General features: G+C 42.9%; 1 protein-coding gene across 3 annotated transcripts in view; it reads right to left on the bottom strand.

Moving 5' to 3' along the window:
* The window catches only part of CGNL1 (cingulin like 1), a 177,780-nt gene that overhangs the window by 110,300 nt on the left and 47,628 nt on the right, over window positions 1-19,852 (bottom strand). For all 3 annotated transcript variants that reach the window (XM_030931447.1, XM_010374266.2, XM_030931449.1), the window contains exon 2: window positions 305-1,921. In XM_030931447.1, coding sequence (XP_030787307.1) covers window positions 305-1,906 — 1,602 coding nt within the window. In that variant the 5' untranslated portion in view covers window positions 1,907-1,921. The remainder of the gene's footprint in view (window positions 1-304; window positions 1,922-19,852) is intronic.

The raw sequence follows: 19,852 nt of genomic DNA, 5'->3' as shown, positions 1-19,852 counted from the left end.
AACGGAACAACTGAGCCTCTCTATAGCGTCTGCCAAGTTACTTTACAGAGAGATCTCAATGGGAATCCAGCTGAACTTCAAAGAACCCAGAAAACTATACAATTGGCAGTAGGACATCGTGAGTAGGACACAATTGGATAACGAAACAGATCAGCTGTGTGATTCCTGATACAAGATTGAGGATGTGTAATTCCTATGGCCTCATGCACCATGAGTACATCATTAGATTATTTAGAAAAAAGAGGAAATTAAAAAACAAAAACAAAAACAAAAACAAAAAAAAACAGAATTGCACTAGTGTTACCTGAGTATTCGAGGCCGAAGGAAATGTCTTCACAGAAATTTTCTTGGCACCAGAATCAGGCGAAGTTGCTGCTGCCCGGTTCTGTAACATCAGTGTGGCAGTGGCTGTTTTCACCTCCTCCTCCTTTTTACTCTGTGCAACAAGGGAGGGCGCACGGATCACTGTACCTTCCTGAGTACCTTTGGTTTCCAGAACTTTCCCATCTATATTCTGCTGGGGAGGCCTGGAGTGGGCACATGGAGCCCCGTGTGCTGCTCCCTGCAGCTTTGCAAAGGTACGGCCCACGCTCTGTTTCCCACGGCGCTCCTGAGACAGTGGCCGCTGCGGGCACACCTGGGAAGGCCGGAGGAGGTGTTCGCTTGACTTGCCCAAGTTCCTACTGAACTCAGTCAGGTACTCGGAGTTCCCTTGGAGGCCAAAAGGAAAGGCGCTATCCACGCTTCTGGATCTTTTCCTGTCATCTGGATTAATTCTGTTTCGCTTCCCAGACCTTCCTCTTCTCTGAAGCCCAGGTTTTTGATCAAATTTTTCAATTAACTGATCCACACCAGGAATTGATCCCGTATCAATATCCCGTCCAGTTCCTGGCAGGAAGGGGATATACCTTCTGTTTTCATGACGATTGACGTTGTCGGCATGGATGGCACAATCCTGATCATCCAGTAAAAACCTGTACAAAGAGTTGGCAGACGTGGGAGTTGTCGATGACGAGGAGGACCTCCGGGATCGAGCTCCATCCAGGACGGGTCCCGCTGAATCCTGTCGCCGGAAGGGAAGAACATCTGGCCTGGTTTTCTTGGTTTCGGGGTGGGCATGTGGGCTGTGGGCAGTCAGGGGTCTCCCGCTAGTGGAAAGGGCCTCCTCTCCCACCCTCTCCTTGGTGCAGCTCTGAACGTTTACACACACTGAAGTCTGCTTTTTGGGGTCCTCTATGACCACAGAGCTGCATAAACGAATAGCTGTCACACCAGATTTGGCCAGGTCTTCCAAGGAGGGACTGGTAGGCTGGGAATTGCTAGGTTTGGGAAAGCAAGTCCAAGGCTTCTTATTATTGATGCCTTCTTCTGTCAACGTTTTTAGCCAATTATTCTCAGGAGGCTGGTGATTTTGTAAGTTCAACTCATTCTTTTCAGGGTCATAGGGCTGCAAAAGCTCTGGATGCCTCTGAAAGTTCAGCACGTGAGATGGCTTCATGGACCCATCTTTGCGATCTAGAACTCCATTCTTGCCTTCATGGAGAGGGGGCTGTTTCAGGTTTCTTACTGGGCTAGGCTGGGCGTATGGGTTTTCTGGAAGCTGCAGTTCTTCACTGTTCTCCTTTAGCACAGAACCATTGCTGGAATGTAGAGGCAGGTTATTTATCACTGGAGGTGGAAAGGGTGGTCCATTTTCAGAAAACGATGTGCCTGCTAGGCACCGTTCTGTGTTATTCAGGACAATGTAGGGGTGACCATCAATTCCCTGGACCCGAATACTGACACCGTAAGAGCCTGCCTTGGAGTTCTGGGAACTCCTTGATTTTTGGGTATCATCACTTGCGAGTCTCAGATGGACCCCATATTCCTGCTGCACATGTTGATATTCACCAAAATACAGCTCCATGGTTCACTGTTCCAGCTACCAGGGAGAGATGGGGTAAAAAGAGGACATTAGGTTAGAATTACATCTGTGTAAATGAAGACTGAAATAATTAGGAAGGGGAAACTTCAAAGTTCAAAGAAAACAAGACATTTTAAACAGCAAAGACACCTCAGAACCAAGTACTGAAGGGCAGCCCTCCGGTGACTACGCAGGACTTTCTGGATGCCCTTCAGCCCATGTGGTCACTGAGTTTGTCAACACTGGGCTTGAACCCTGGCCTGAGGGCAGACAACCGGTGTAACGACCTGACACCTTTGGCATAACTTCGTTATTCTGACTTCGTTATTCTGTTTTGGGCTGTTCTGGTTGCCTTTTTCTTTTTTCTTTTTTTTTCTGTTTTTCTTTTTTTTAAGTTTAGTTGGTTTCCTGAAGCTTTATGCTGTTTATTTTTAACCAATAGGATGTTCCACTTACCAGCATTTGAGAGTTAGGTACTTTTCCATAAAAATAATTAAGAGCTAAGGAATTCTGATGCTCACCATTTTTCTTTGTTACTCTGTGGTTCATTTTCCTCTCAAAACACTTTCGGCCTTTTTTATGCACTATCTTGCTTCAAAATCTTTAATACTACTATTTGAATATCATGTTTCCAACATTTTTACCATGAGGAATCAGTTGTTTGTGAGACTGACAGTGAAATTAAATGATTATAAATCATTTTCAATCTTTTCTTCTTACCAAAAAAAGTTCAATAGCACATTGATCTGGAAAATGTTATTTAAAAAATGAAGAACACTCAGGGCTCTGTATTTTGTGATGGGTCCTGATGCCAAGAATAGTTGCCATCGCCTTTCTGGTGTGTGGCCAACCTTGTCAGATGACTACAGACAGCTCACCAAGCAGGATGGCCATCCTGCCTCACACTCCGAGGTTCCCCACCAGAAATTCACTTGTAACACTGCAAAACCACAACGGCAAAGGGACTCCAGGAAGAGCAGTAGCAACTGGTCACAAACAGCAGCTGTCTCTTTTTCTTCCCCTCCAGTTTTGAGAGACTTTTTGAGTTTTCTTTCTATTCTAGAGTCAATCTACTAGCACATTTTCTAAGAAAATCATCTATTCCATTCAATTGTCAAATTATTTGCAGAATTTGGGTAGGATAAATCATTTCATTTCCTTATTATCTAATGTTGTATTTTCTTCTTCTATTTCTTGATTACACTGGTAGAATATATCTGTGTATGTATTTTTAAAATTGTTTCCCTAAAGAACTAGCTCCTGGATTTATCAAGCTTTTCTTTAATTTTCAACTTTACTGAGTTCTAGTTTCATTTTTATTATTTCCTTCCACTTTCCTTTGTTTTATTTTGTTGTTCCATTTCTAAGTCCTTGATTTGCTTTACTTGTTTATTTTCATTCTTCAATTACATAAATGGTGATTTGTAACTAAGTCACTTAAAAATTATGTCAGCTCCTATTAACAGACTCCCACATAGCAGCTTAAGACAGGAATTTTTCCCCAGAGATAGGAAGTCCAGGGCTGAAGGAGACCCGGGATAAGGAGCACCCCTTCTATATTTCCACTCATCTTCTTCAACATATATTAGACCCCTTATGATTACAAGATAGTTGATACAGCATCACATAGGCCAAAGGCTTAGGCCAAGTGACTTAACCTTCTTTTTAAATAGCTTTCCTGGAATCCCCACCTACCAATAATCCTTTATATCTTATTAGTGAGAACTTAATCATATGGCCACCCCCAGCTGCAAGGGAGATTGGAAAATAGGGTGCTTTAGCTGGTCATCAACATGCAACAAAATCAGTGTTCTGTTAGTAAAAAGAGAGAGGAGAATGGACTTCAGAAAGGCAGCAAACAGTTTCTACCTCAGTAATGTTTCTATTGCTATTTTCTAGGTAGTTTCTGTTTGGGATTTTGATTTCTGCTTTGACCCAAGATTTGATTTTGAGAAAGTTTTTGCATATGTAGTATTTTATTTCTGTGCTGTTTTTGTTTGGAGGGTCTTTATTTGTAAATGTTGCTAATTTCTACCTGTATTGTGGTCAGAAAATGAAGTCTCTACCATTTCTTCCTTTTTAAATATATTGAGCTTCCCTTTGTGAGCAAATATACGGATAACGTTTGTCAATGCTTCACGGTTCCTAAGTGTAGTCTCCATTTTAAGGGATAACATTCAAAATCTATCCGTCTGTACAACCTTAATAATTATGTTGTTTGTCTCTAGCACATCTTTACTTGTTTTGTCTCTCTGTTCTGCCTTGGGGCTTCCTGAATATATTCAGTTTCCTACAACTAGCATAGTGTTGTCAGTTTTGCTTGGTGATAATTCTTTTCAATCTAAAACATTTTAGATACCATCATTTACCATTTTAAAGATAGGAACAACTCAGAGAGGTACATTCATCTGTAATATTTATCATTATCTCACCAATTCCAAATATTTCATTGTCAGCTTTCATTTTCAGTTATACTAGTATTTCTAAATAATTTATTTTTTAATCAAAGTAAAACAATATAAGTGAAAAACCTACATTCTTCAGCTTCCCTTCCCTGATCCTGAACACATTGCACAGGAAAAAAAAAAAAAAAAAAAACTGCAAATTTTAGCTATTTCTTCTAATACTTACCTCCCTTTTGCTAAATAATATTCCTGCCTGTGATTCCTAAACTTATTGGTTCTACGTAGCGTGGATGCTACACCATACATACAAGTCTCTCACTTGGCTAACCTACCAATAAAAAAATCAAGAGTCAACTATTTACATTATTATGACAATATAAATATTCACTAAAAAGTTATATACTATGGTCTTACCGAACTTTTCTTATAAAATTTTTACTTTTCTAGAGTTAATGATTGAAGACTGTTTTACTTGTCTTTTCCATATACCTATCCTTAAATCTTTCCCTCAACTACATTACATGTGTTAGATGCTTATCAGTATTAATTTCCAGATGATCAAAATATCAGGTAATTTGGTCATTTGGTGACCTCTTTTTTACAGTCTTCCCTCCTCCTGCCCTATATTAGGGTCTCAGTACTCTTTTCCTTTTGTGCTATATTATTTTTCGGGTTTCATGTCTTCCTCTTTGTTAGTTTACCCAATTGGTCTGATAGAACACACTTCCAGTAGTTTTCTAATAAAAAGTTCAATGAAGAAAAATATATGACTCCTTGTATTTTGAAAAATGTCTATTCTATGCTTACTGTTGATTGGTGGTCTAACTAGACATAGAAGCCAGGTTAGAAATAATTTCCATGCTATTTTTTTAAGCTTTGCAAACTTCATTATCTTCTAGGTTCCAAGGATGCTTTTAAGAATTCTGAAGCTATCGAGGCCGGGCGCGGTGGCTCAAGCCTGTAATCCCAGCACTTTGGGAGGCCGAGACGGGTGGATCACGAGGTCAGGAGATCGAGACCATCCTGGCTAACACGGTGAAACCCCGTCTCTACTAAAAAATACAAAAAACTAGCCGGGCGACATGGCGGGCGCCTGTAGTCCCAGCTACTCCGGAGGCCGAGGCAGGAGAATGGCGTGAACCTGGGAGGCGGAGCTTGCGGTGAGCTGAGATCTGGCCACTGCACTCCAGCCTGGGTGATAGCGAGACTCCTTCTCAAAAAAAAAAAAAAAAAAAAAAGAATTCTGAAGCTATCATTGTACCCTTTCCTTTGTGTGTGAACTGTTTCTGTTCCTCTTAAAGCTTTTAGGACCTTTTCTTTATCACTGGTGTTCTGAAATTTCATAATGGCATACCCAGGTGGGGGTTTTATAAAATTGGGCAAAGTGGACACTTTCATAAAACATAAGCACATAATATATATATGCTTCCAATTTGGAAATTCATGTCTTTAGTTCTATAAAATATTTTTGCAATCTTTCTGTGATAATGTTCAGATTCCTATTTTATTTTGTTCTTGGTTTCTGCATGTACTATAATAGCAATGTTGAATTTTTTAAATCAGATTTTAATTTTTCATATTTCTTTTCTCTCCTGCTTTTTAACTCCATCTTTTTTGTTCTACTTTGAGAGATACATCTTCAACAGGTTTTAAATTCTGGTATTTAATTTGTAATACTCAATAGCTCTTTCTTGTTCTCTAATTGTTCCTCTTTCATACATGTTATTATTATTTTGGATATGAAATAGCTTCTCTCTGCAAGGATAACTTTTTTCAAAAAACATGTTTGCTCTGCTTTCTGCAATGGCACCATCTTCTGCAAGGTTGCTCTTTTCCTGTTTTGGCCCCTACCTTTCATATTGAAGGCTTTGGTGATACACCTGATGAACCCTGACTGCCTGATCCTATTAAAGAACAAAGGACCAAAGCAGATTGGTGGCTCTGCACATGTGGAGAGGACTTATTAGTTGGTGAGTGTCCATTTTAATGTGAAAGAAAAAAGTATTCCACTGAAGAACCCACACATTTCAGTTATCTGGGGGCATTTTTTTCTGGAGTTGTTCAATTTCTCAAGGAAAGAGTCCTCCACTTCATTGCTGGGGCTGCACACGCCTGGTTGCTGCCATTATGGACAGAGCAGAAGAGTGACCAAGCTCCCAGCTGTCATCAGTCTTTTAGTCACCTCCACCAACACCCCAACACCATTCCAGTTCCACTTCTCCAGAGAAGAGACCTCCAGGCTGCTACCGGGGTCGGGAAGGGAGGCAGGGACAGGGTGTAGGGTCTAATTATGCTCGTTTTAATAACTCCCTAGATTTGGCCTGTCTCTCTGGCCTACTATGGTAACAATGCCTTCCCACTTCTAAGCCTCTCTGCAGTTCTGCAGACAAAGCACCTCATTTCAGCATTTCAGTGGGCACTTCAGGTGGAGGGGTCTATCCCTCGGCCAGCCCAGGGACCACCCCTGAATCGTTGCAGGAGTTGCCACCAAAGCCTCCACTGCCATTTTTTGCCTCTTGCAGGTTTAAACATTTTTTTCTCCCCTTAATATCATTTGAGTGGAATTTTGAAAAGGATAAGAACTTCTAAACTTATCTGGTTTAACAAGGCTACTAATGTCATAAAACAACTCAATACTAAGGACAAGTACAGCAAGCCTGCCTTAGACTAATGAAGTGATGCATGAGGGCTGACACCAAAATAACCAGGTATGTCTTAACTCCTTTTTCTGAGCAGCACTGGCATATTTTATTCGCATCTCTAGAAGTCTTCATATTTGTTAGTTTCTAACAATCTTTTTAAACAGAAGAAATTTTGTGTGTGTGGTATTTACTAAATGGGGTTATGTCACTTAGCAACAAGTGTCATAAGAAAAAGTCAGTTCTTAAGCTCACACTGACTTTACAATGAAATATTTCCTCTTTTATTAGCAAAATTCTTGTGTAGGATTTATGGTCCTTTAGCTACTCCTACTACAGTCAACACTAATTACATTTCAATCTTTGAATAAAGCCACCTTGGCTTAGTACAATCTTAGCTTCCTAATGGTAAATTAATCCACATATTTAAATTTCATGAAACATCCACAATTTACATTTCCTTGACAACAAACCTCAATCCAATATTTTCATGGAACAACATTTCTCAGCTGGGCACTGGTGTCTTAAGCAAATGTGGATTTCCTTCCCAATCAAAGTGTAAACACTGAATTAATTAATGAATTTAGGGACAGCTGTTCTCCACATGCAGGCACTGGGCCACGTTTACAATCCTAATGCACACCACAGACACGCTTGCGCCGTCGGGGACTAAGCCTAACCAAAGGCTTACATAATTTGGCAGTAAATGCTGATCAATTGCCAGGATGCAACATTGTGGCACTTGGCAAATAAAAGTGGTGTTTTGGAGTGGAAATAATACTTTATGAAAAGACTGCTAAATGATGATAATTGCTTTAGTTAGCGAGATCAATGAGCATGTTTGTAAGAACAAAGGGCTTAGCTCTTGGAAGAACTATGAACATATGCCAGATAGAAACATTTCCTCTCTCTGGGCCATCACATGTTATCAGCTGAGCATGGAGATTAGTCACGTAATGCTGGTCCACACATCCCCACCCCACCACTCTAATTCTCAGTGGCACCTCCAGGACCTGCATGCATATTCACCAGCCATTCCAGGGGCCCTGTGGCTACTGAGAAAATGCAGCCAGGCAATCTGAAATCTTTACCTTTATGCTGTGGCTGGCCCTTGCCTCCAAGGACAAGAGTCCCCATCAGCCAAGCCAGGCTGGCCCAAGCAATCGGCATAGTATCTAGCATGGGGCAGAGACTCTAGGTATGTTTGCTTCGAACAAGTAATTCTATTTTACCACACAAATCACTTAAAAGAGCATCTAACACAGTGGGTAGGGAGCTGATGAGTCTCAGTGCAGTCTTGAGCTTAATTCTAGGAAATAAGAATTGATCCACTAACCAAAAAGTAATTTCCCCTGAGTGGGATCCTGTGACTGCCTCACTTAGAGAGAAGATACTGCCAGTCTGATGATAAACACGAGTTAAAACCTCTAAACCTGGGGTGTCCAATCTTTTGGCTTCCCTGGGCCACGTTGGAAGAACAATTGTTTGGGCCACACATAAAATGCACTAACACTAATGACAGCTGATGAGGTTTAAAAATAAAATAAAATCACACAAAAAAATCTCGAAATGTTTTAAGAATGTTTGCAAATTTGCTTTGGGTGCATTCAAAGCCATCCTGGGCCATAGGCAGCCCACGGGCCGGGGCTTGGACAAGCTTGCTAAACAGTGGATAACACATTTACTCCTAAACGATTTGTCTGTGGAACTAGTGGGAAGACAGAATTTTGTATGGGGATATTCATATTAGAACCTCAACTAGATGAAATTGAAAGATCAGGGTATAGAAAGCCAAGATTGGCTAAACACCTATGAGTTTCAATGTATTCCCTAACATGACAGAAAGAGGCAGTCTTACCTAAACTGAGCTTTTACGTTTTCTCTCTACATGTTTTGTAATGCAAATGTAGGAAACTGACCAAACTCTTCAGATTTCAAAGGAAGTATCCTTGTATACAGTCAAACCTTCAGAACTCCCTGGGAAAACAATTTCAAAAAGAAACTTGAGGTTTGGAAATGAAAGCTGAGTTGCTGTCTGTTTTACACAGTTCAGGGTGTTTGAATCTTTTTTTTTTTTTTTTTGAGACGGAGTCTCGCTGTGTCGCCCAGGCTGGAGTGCAGTGGCGCGATCTCGGCTCACTGCAAGCTCCGCCTCCCGGGTTCCCGCCATTCTCCTGCCTCAGCCTCCGAGTAGCTGGGACTACAGGCGCCCGCCACCGCGCCCGGCTAAGTTTTTTGTATTTTTAGTAGAGACGGGGTTTCACCGTGTTAGCCAGGAGGGTCTCGATCTCCTGACCTCGTGATCCACCCGCCTCGACCTCCCAAAGTGCTGGGATTACAGGCTTGAGCCACCGCGCCCGGCCGAATCTTTCTAAATGAACCTGACAACTACAACTTTTCTATTTGGGGGGAAAAAATAAACTTTTAATATTGAGTGCTATAACTACCCCCTAAAACCACCTTGTACAAAAAGGAAGATGGCAAAAAAGAAAAGCCTGTAAAAAGGCTCCTTTTACTAGGGTTGGAGACCTAGGAGAATCAACTAGGAGTCTGAAAATCTGGAGTTGGCCGTGCGCACTGGCTCACGCCTGTAATCCCAGCACTTTGGGAGGCCGAGGCAGGCAGATCACCTGAGGTCAGGAGTTCGAGACCAGCCTGGCCAACATAGCAAAATCCCATCTCTACTAAAAATATAAAAAACTAGCCGGCCATGGTGGTAGGCACCTATAGTCCCAGCTACTTGGGAGGCTGAGGCAGGAAGAATCACTTGAACCCTGGGGGTGAAGCTTGCAGTGAGCTGAGATCATACCATTGCACTCCAACCTGGGCAACAGAGTGAGACTCTATCTCAAAAAAAAAAAAAAATCTGGAGTCACTGGGACTCAACTCATCTGATCCACGTGGCCTGGCCCTGGGAGCATGGGTACCAAGTGGCTGTCCCCCAAGAAGCCTCCACTTCCCCCTGAAAGTCTACCCCCCTCATTTCCCTATGGATGGGTCCCACTTCTCTTGCCCACTTCTCTTAACTGATTAGCACATATATCACCACTTAATTTATGGTGTTCATATGTTACCAACTTTTATTATTTTTTAATTTTTATTACTTTAATAAATCCAGTGGTTTGTATTTTATATTCTTCATGGTTACTGAAAAAAATACAGAATTCATGTCCCAAAAAAAGTGTTAGATAAGGCATTCATCCTTTACACCTCTTGAGCCTTAAAATGATTTCTGAAAGTTTCTCCCACCAGTGCAGAGCTAAGCTACAAAAGTTTACGGTTCTGAAGACAAGCAATGGCACCTGACTCCAAGATGCAGAAGCAGGAAATATTTCTGACATGTGGCTCAAGTCCAGTATTGGCTCTGGACAAGTTCTTTAATTTCTCTGTTTTCCTGTCTCTAAAGTCAGACTGTCGGTGATGACTTCATAAAGTAATTAGGAAAATCACATATTGTATGCTAAATGAAATGACGGGGGTCAGCCGGGCAGTGGCTTATGCTGGTCACCCCAGCACTTTGGGAGGCTGAGGCAGGTGGATCACTTGAGCCCAGGAGTTTGAGACAAGCCTGGGCAACACAGGGAGACCCCATCTCTACGAAAAATATAAAAATTAGCTGAGTGTGGTGGTACACGCCTGTAGTCCCAGCTACTCGAGAGGCTGAGATACGAAGATCAGCTGAGCCCAGAGAGGTCAAGGCTGCGGGGAGCCATGATCACACCATGCATTCGAGCCTGGGTGACAGACTGAGAGACCCTGTCTCAAAAAATAGTAACAGGGATCTGAAACAGAATTCGGTGTAGCATTTATGGACACAAGAAAGCTGGCTTTGTTCATAAAATGTTTTTAAACACTTATGAGGAAAAGACTAAAAACCCCACTAATTCACCAACCAGCATTAACCACCAATATCCTGAAATAATTTATTAACTAACTAAGAAGCCAGAGGGCTGAGAATCTAAAGTACAATGCTATGTCCATAGTGGAGATTTAATAAATATTTGTTGGGTGAATAAATGAACATCTTCATACTGCCATATACATAGAAAACCTCTCAGAGATAATAGATCCACACCATTTGTGCTATAGTTTCCTCTACGAAGCCTAAGTCCAAATTATATCAATAAAGGGTTATTATCGTTTTCTCTCTAAGCGCAAATCTGGCTTCAGAATCCTCCTCAACACTGCACCCTGCAGTCACTACCAATTGGTTGGTGCCATCCAAATGCACTTGCCATCCCTGACATATGATACTTACTAAACCTACACGGAAACCAAAATGTCCAAGAAATAAATTCCCCTCCAAGTCAAGTGGAGTTTTCTTAGATTTCTCAGTGTTGTCACTGGTAATTGTGTAGTCAACTCGACACTGAAAAGCTACTCAAACTCAGGGCATATCTTATGCTCAGGTTCACACTGTTGGCATTAATACCATTAGACCAGGCTACCAAGAGGAAGGGAATATTTTTGCAAGTACTCAACAAAAGAGGCTTCTGTTCTTACACTGTGCAGCCACACTGTTTGTTTGTTGTTGTTGTTGTTCACCTACTGGAGGCAGCTTCTGCCTCTTCCCTGGCATTCCAGCACAGACCAGCACCACACAGCTCAGTACAGGCTCTCCAGCCGCGGCTTCTCTGGTAGATTAGTTTTGTCCCAGCAACCACATTTTAAGCTTTTTCTACTGATTCTAAGTCAGACACACACATAATCCCCTCACAAGGCCAGCCCCGGTGCTTTCTTTGTAGCCTCTTGTCTGATGAGATCCTCACAGCACCTGTTTTCTCCACTTCAGCGATGTGAAACTCTGGCAGGGAATTTCCTCTGAGGCCTTACACCTAGGCCAGGGGCAGCACCAAGATTTAGACCCAGACTTTGTCTCTAAGACCCGCACTCTTTCTTGAGCAGAGACCACATTTTTACTTTTCTGCCTCCCACAGTTTGTATTCAGCTATGCTGACATGGTCGCTGGAGGACTGTGGACCACAGCGTGTCACTATGTCCCACGGCACCGGTGTGCCAGCAAGACAAGCTCTTATCTGTCAGAGCTCAGTGGAAGTGTCACTCCTCAGCCAGACCTTCCTCCTTGCCACATTTCTGGCATCCAGAACAGTGTTTCACATAGAAATGAATGAATGAATGATCTAATAAATCATGTTCAATGCACACGGCTCTCTGAACTTTGTTTTAAAATGTGAACAATGTCAAAGAAAAAAAAAGTCGAGGTTTTCCATAACAAATACCCATCCTTCAGGCATCTCCAGCCCGAATATTTAGAACTGTCTAAAACATGAGAACCAGATCCACAGCCTCACGGGGGCTTTCCTTCCCACCTCCAGCCTCCACGTCACAAGGTATGTATGTTCCAAAACTAGAAATTAGGCCCTGGGGTTATCAAGCATCTCTTAAGGGAGGCATGGGGCGTGTGGAATTCCAGCAATGCCAGCTCTAACGAGCCTGGTTCCCGGAACATCCTCACAGACGTGTGCAAAGTGAATTCCAAAGCTCAGTATTCTCCCTTGGAATATGTTGTACTTTCAGCAAAGCATCTCTCTCTTCTCCGTCACTCAAAACAACAGATCCAATCAGGGAAAATTAGCCATCTTTGTCCTCATCAGTGAAAGGGGTGAGGGAACATGCATCATGAGCAAATTTAGCAAAATGATTGCAAACCCAGAGCCACCGGGGAAGCATCCATGGCATGCAGCCTTCCCAGCTCCCTGAGGGTCATCAATTCACAAACCAACCCAGTTTCATAAATGCATGAGACAGTTGTTGCACGGGTCCCAAAGAGACTATGCTATAAATGACAGGCACCTGTATTTGTCCACAGAAACCTACTCCATACTGTATAGTGTGGCTATTAAAAACATGGAAGATAACACTGCATAGGCACCCAAAATATTTAAAAATAAAATAAAAAAAAACCTTCTGAAATATTTTTAGAAACCTAGCAGCTTGCTACTTGTATGAATTCAGGTTCTCTGCTGTTGTTAAAGACAGCTATTACCTGCAAAGGTGATGACACCAGGGACCTCATGCCCCAGTAAGATCGTCCTCTCCAGAATTCTCTCAGATGGACAGCAGGGGAAGGGGGACTACCCAAACCCATAAGTCACCCCAAACACGCTGTGCCTTGCTCTCACCAGCCCCTCAGGTACTTGAAGAATGGCCATTCGTTTAGACATTGTGAGCAGTGCTGTGGCCCTTAGCTCCCTCTCTCCTTCCTAAAGCACCCTCACCCCATTCCAGTTTTCATCTTCTGCCCCAGGCTCCCTGGCATCATAGATCTATGTAGATGGGTCTGTTAGTCTCAAATTATATGTGGAAATGAACTGGGTAGAAACAAACACATACACTCAAAGGAAATGTGTGAAGGAGAAGGGCCATTCATGTCTCCTTTCAAAGCATGAATGTGTCTCCTGGCCAACAGCTGCGTCTCATCCCTGTAATCCCAACACTTTGGGAGGCCGAGGCAGGCGGATCACTTTAGCCCAGGAGTTCCAGATCAGCCTGGGCAACATGGCAAAACCTTGACTCTACAAAAAATACAAAAAAAAAAAAAAAAAAAAAATGCTGAGCATGGAGACACGTGCCTGCAGTCCCAGCTATTCAGGAGGCTGAGGTGGGAGGATCACTTGAGCCTCAAAGGTTGAGGCTGCAGTGAGCCATGATTGCACTACTATACTTCAGCCTGGGCAACGGAGAGAGAACCTGTCTTAAAAAAAAGAAAAAAGAATGTGGCCTGGTGTGGTGGCTCACGCCTGTAATCCCAGCATTTTGGAATGCCTAGGCAGGCAAATCACTTGAGGTCAGGAGTTGGAGACCAGCCTGTTCAACATGGTAAAACCCTGTCTCTACTAAAAATACAAAAATTAGCCAGGCATGATGGTGTGCACCTGTAATCCCAGCTACTCAGGAGGTTGAGGCAGGAGAATCCCTTGAACCCAGGAGGCAGAGGTTGCAGTGAGCCGATATTGCACCACTGCACTCCAGCTTGGGCAACAGAGCGAGACCCTCTCTCAAGAAAAAAAAAAGAATGTGTCGGCCGGGCGCGGTGGCTCAAGTCTGTAATCCCAGCACTTTGGGAGGCCGAGACAGGCGGATCACGAGGTCGGGAGATCGAGACCATCCTGGCTAACACGGTGAAACCCCGTCTCTACTAAAAAGTACAAAAAACTAGCCGGGCGAGGTGGCAGGCGCCTGTAGTCCCAGCTACTCTGGAGGCTGAGGCAGGAGAATGGCGTGAACCCGGGAGGCAGAGCTTGCAGTGAGCTGAGATCCGGCCACTGCACTCCAGCCTGGGTGACAGAGCGAGACTCCGTCTCAAAAAAAAAAAAAAAAAAAAAAAAAGAATGTGTCTTCTTCTTCTTGGCCCCATTTCTTAAGTGCAGAATACCTTCCTCTCTGATCTCTAGGAGCCAGAGGAAAGGAGGAGGACCTGGGGCACAAGTTAGAATGGTGGGGGGGGGGGGGGGGGTTCCTGCCTACATACCTTCCTAAGCCAGGCCCTAGAATTGGTGAGTAAAAGCATCTACTCCATTATTTTTATATTTAAATATTTTATGATATATAGATGTCTCCAGCAAGGAAGTTTCACAATGTACATTTTTCAATAACCAGAAATTAGATCGGTAATCCAAAATTGAAGTTTTAATTATATAAACAAAAAAAAGTATATTTTAGCCTTTTAGGGTTTGTCAGTACAACTTTTGTATTCATATGAATGTGGAATTTTTTTTTTCTTTTTTTTTTGAGACAGACTCTTGCTCTGTCACCCAGGTGGGAGTGCAGCAGCACAGCCTCAGCTCATTGCAATCTCCATCTCCCAGGTTTAAGCACTTCTCCCACTTCAGCCTCCCAAGCAGCTGGGACTACAGGCACATGCCACCATGCCTGGCTAATTTTTGTATTTTTAGTAGAGATGGTTTCACCATGTTGGCCAGACTGATCTCGAACTCCTGACCTCAAGTGATCTGCCCGCCTCGGCCTCCCAAACTGCTGAGATTACAAGGCATGAGCCACTGCACCTGGCCTGAATGTAGATGTTTTAAAATGTCACTCTTTTGAAAGCATGCTAAAATTTAATAGCCCACTCAGGGTCTTTTTATTTTTTATATTTTTATTTTTGAGACAGGGTACTGCTCCATCACCCAGGTGGGAATGCAGTGGTGAGATCATAGCTCACTGCAACCTCGAACGCCTGGGCTCAAGGGATCCTCCTGCCTCAGCCTCCCAAGTAGCTGGAACTATAGGCACGAGCCACCACACCCAGCCTATTATTCTTATTTTGTTAAAAATAGCTTTTTACAAGCAGTTTTGGAATTTAAAACTTTTTCCTTTCCCTATCCTCAGCCACACCTTCAGTCTTGCTTAGTTCCTATTTTAGTCTTTCACGAGCTTGTATAATGTACAGATGCCTTTAAAGAAAAAACAATTCTCAATGATTCTTAGTGTTTACTTAATGTTTCTCATAAAATGTACAAATATAAAACTATTATAGTTCTCATATTACCATCAATACCAAAACATCTGCACATTAAATACAAATGCAGTTACAAAGCCAATATAATTCAAATTCACAACATTAATATACAGGGTGATAATTTTGCTGAAACTGCATCACCTTATATGGTGTGAACAGGGACTTCAATAGAGAAAGTCATGATTTCATTGCACAGATGTCACCTACCTTGTACAATGAGATGCCTCAATTTTCTACCACCATTTTTTATTCAAACAACTATGAAACCTTCATTTCTCTAGTCTGCCATAAAACTCTTGGGTCTTCATGGGGTGCAAAGGCATCGTTTATGTGTTCTGTCCATCTTGGTTCTTTCCACTGGTTCATGATACTTACAATAATGTAACCTGATACCCAAACCATTAAAAACACAGACACTGGAATGGCATGGTAGTATCAGTGGTCATCAGCTCATCTGGGACATGCTGATACTAATGCCTTATGTAATTACTAACAAGTTCTTACCAAGAGCTTATTACTATACTAGGCATCCTTCTACAGCAGTTAAATGGGGAGACAAGGTCCTTTTTCCCACAGAACCCACACTCTGGTAGGCAGAGTGAGGATGAATAAGAAACTCACATAGCATGGTAAGAAAATGAACCCGGGTAGGTGACAGCGAGGTGATGGTGGTGGAGTGAAGGTCCACTCTAGATAGACAGTTAAGGAAGCCCTCACCGGGAAGGGAACATTAGCTTTGAAAGAGAAGATGAGATCTAAGCCGTGTGAGTGTCAGGTAGAGAGAAAAGCAAGTTTAGAGCTCAGGAGGGAGAAACGTGCTAGGCAAATTGGAGAATCACCAGGAAGGCAGACTTGGCCAGAGTCCGGTGGGAGATGTGGAGGGCACAGCAGCTAAGGGCAGAGGAGTGCACAGGAGCCAAACCCACAGGGTGTTGTGGGCCTGAATGCAACTCTGGGTTTTGACCCAAGTTGGGGCAAGAAGTCACCAATAAGATTCGAGGTGTTATTTAAAGCCGGGGACTGGAGGAACTCAGCTAGGAAGTCACGTAGATGGAGAAGCGAGGATGGAGCTCCAGTGCTGAGCTGCGGTGCCTCTGTGGCCCCGCAGCAACAGCATCACCTGGGAGCATGTGAGAGACGCAGAATCATGGACTCCACTGCAGACCCACTGAATCATCACCTGCTTTTCCCACATTCAGAACGAGGATCTACGCTGTAGCACGCCAACACTAAGAAGACGGGGAAAAGAGGAGAAGCAGACACAGACAACTGAGAAGGAGCGACCCGGGGATGGGAGGAAATCTGGACAGCCTGGCATCCCAGAAACCCAGAGAAGCTGGTGCTGCAAGAAGGAAGGAGGGGTCAAGTAAGCCAAACGCTACCATTAAGCAGGCAAAGACTGGAGCATCACTGCACAAGGCGGGATGCAGATGGAAGGTGACCTTAGCAAGAACTTTGATGCCAGAGTGGAAGGCATGGAAGCTCCACTAGAATGGGCTAACAAAAGAATGGAGGAAAAACAACTCTTTCAAAGGATGTTAATCATGCAGAAATTAACATTAAAAAAAAGGCTGTCTTAGAAAACAGATGCCCACCCCATACTCTTCCCCTTTACCCCAGTATGAAATCTGCTGTATTTGCTTCCTCTCTCCAGGGATATGTTTACAGTCATGGGGGTTGGGGTTGCAAATGAAAAGATATAACCTGGTATTTATGCTCAAATATTTCTGAACAGGACCATTACCTAATTTTATGGACTATTACTTCTTTCCTTCCTCTGGCTGTTGCCTGTTGTCCGGAGTTGCAGCTGAGCCCCTAAGGGTGTGACAAGATCAACGGAAGAGGTATGGTCTGTGTTTAACAAAAACCAGTTGCAGAAGCATGTGGAAATGCCTCCTTATCCTGAGAATGCCAACAAAAACATTGATAAGAGAATCCAAACCAGATAAAAAGAGTCACTTCTTTTCCCTCTCCTCTACAGAACCTCTATAGCCATTCATGCCTACCTTCTACCCCCAAACTACTCCAGGTGGAGGGAACCTACATAGAATCACATTCTCAAGGCAAAAAGCTTTTGGGGACCATCTAACATACCCCTGCCTTCCCTGAGATGAGTCACTTTCAAACATCCTAGTTCCAAATTTGTAGGCCCAAACCTCTGCCCTGGGATCTATTTCCATGTCCCTCACCACTGGGTCCCTAACACTGGGAGTTAGGATTTTAACCTCCAATATGAATTTTGTGAGGACACATTCAGCCCATAGCAAATGAATGGGAATAAAAGCAAGGGGATGGGAAAATAGTACAACAGCATCATCCAGCAGCATGAAGCCACTACACATTCAGTACATAGAAAATGAATTGTTCACAAGCTTTTTCTAACTTAGTTCCCTAGGGCTGAGTCTTTATCTTCCTGCTTTTCTTATACCAGTAATGCAACAATAGCAATTCCAGTTTATTTTCTTCCACCTAAAGCCAATACTGACACTAGGTCCCTCACCTTCGCCTTACTATGTCACAACATACAACCTGGGAGCAATTTTTAGTTTGCAATAATAATAATAATGTAATTAACTCTTAAACACTCTTACTATGTACCAAGTACTCATCTAAGTACTTTTACATTAAACATTAACCTACCCTGCACTATGCTGTCCAAAGCCATCCTCCAGACATTAACTCAGTGTTGAACATTAACAAATGCACTTCCATTTGGGTGGTTAACTGATGACCACAGAGCAAACTGCAAAAAGAGAATAGTATTTAAATGTCTTCATTTTCTCCTAGGGGCTCAGTTTATGAAGGTTCTTGTATTAAAAACCAAAGTGCAATTTATTTTCCTGGGTAGATCTCTCCCATGGGGGCCTTCTTTGAGTCACACCATTGGAAATCATGGGGTGAAGCCCTGGACACATTTACCCTGTTCTCTGACTTCCTGAGGGTGGTAGGAAGCAGACATTCCTACCAGAACAGTGCCAGATTGTGAAATGAAACAGGTAATAAAAGGAAAAAAATCACTGCAAGGAAGGGAGAAAAAAACTGAAGAGGAAAAAGGAAGAAACATAAAAGTGAGACAATGAAAAATTACCCTCTGGCAGGGTTTAAGGGTTTCTTGTTTTTGTTTTTTAATCACTCATCTATAGATGATAGGGCCCCACATGGACTTCATTTGGTCACCTAGGCTGGTTACAGCTCCAGTGACTTCTCTGCTTGTAAAATGTGAGCAGACAGGTGTAGACAGAAGACATGATGAATCAATCTAAAGAAGCCAAGAACATTGAATCATGAAAGCGGAGACATCAAAAACCCACAATCAGCATCCCAGAGAAAAACCTGCCTCCAGAAAGCCTTTCACTTAGGCCTCGGAACAATCACTCACATCCATATGCATGATCTCAGGCAGGACCCTGCTGCCGCCCTCGTCTACACAGGAGCACATGATGCCTGACAGCTCCACATACTGAAGAGCAGGAACAGGACCCAGATCCGAGGCCACTCAAGTCACCACTCTCTACTTCCTTCTCAGGGTGCTTCCTGCTGTAAAAGTGGGCTCTCCTGCTCTAAAGCAGGCTCAGAATATTTAGGGAAAGGGGCCATTTTTTCCTTCAGGTAGGTGATTATATTCTTTCCACTGAGAAACATTTTCCCGATCCTAATGCTTGTTTTAGACTAAAGTGTCTTGCCAGACCCTTAACCTGGAGCTCTTACATCTCAATGCACCACCAAGAACATTACCTAAGCCCAGGTGTGGAGGAAAGAGGGGTCCTTTTGGTGTTTAAGGGTAGAAAGGGAATTAGGAAATTTGGTTTACGAGCCTCTTGACAGCACAGGGATGCCTATACTCTTTCTATATATAATGGTGTATTAGTCAGCTTGGGCTGCTATGACAAAATATCACAGACCAAGTGGCTTAAACAACAGAAATATATTTCTTACAGTTATTCACAGGTAAGAAGTCCGAGACCAAGGTATCAGCCAATTCAGTTCCTGGTGAGGGCTCTCTTCTTGGCTTGCAGACAGCTGTCTTCTTGCTATGTTCTCACATGGCCTTTCCTTGGTGAGAGCACACAGATTCTCTCTCACTCTTTCTCTTCTTATAAAGCCAATAATCTCATTATAAGGGCCTCATCTTCATGACCTAATCTAACCCGAATTACCTCCCAAAGATCCCAACTTCAAATACCAAAACACTGGGAGTTAGGATTTTAACCTCCAATACGAATTTTGTGAGGACACATTCAGCCCATAGCAAATGGATGGGAATAAAAGCAAGGGGATGGGAAAATAGCACAATAGCATCACCCAGCAGCATGAAGCCACCACACATTCAGTACATAGAAAATGAATTGTTCACAAGCTTTTTCCAACTTAGTTCCCTAATGGCCGAGTCTTTATCTTCCTGCTCATTTATCTCTTTTCAAGA

The sequence above is a fragment of the Rhinopithecus roxellana genome, chromosome 5 (genome assembly GCF_007565055.1).
Source record: "Rhinopithecus roxellana isolate Shanxi Qingling chromosome 5, ASM756505v1, whole genome shotgun sequence".
Taxonomy (NCBI): Eukaryota; Metazoa; Chordata; class Mammalia; order Primates; family Cercopithecidae; genus Rhinopithecus; species Rhinopithecus roxellana.
Note: the sequence above shows the minus strand (reverse complement) of the source record. Positions and strands in the feature narration are given on the sequence as shown.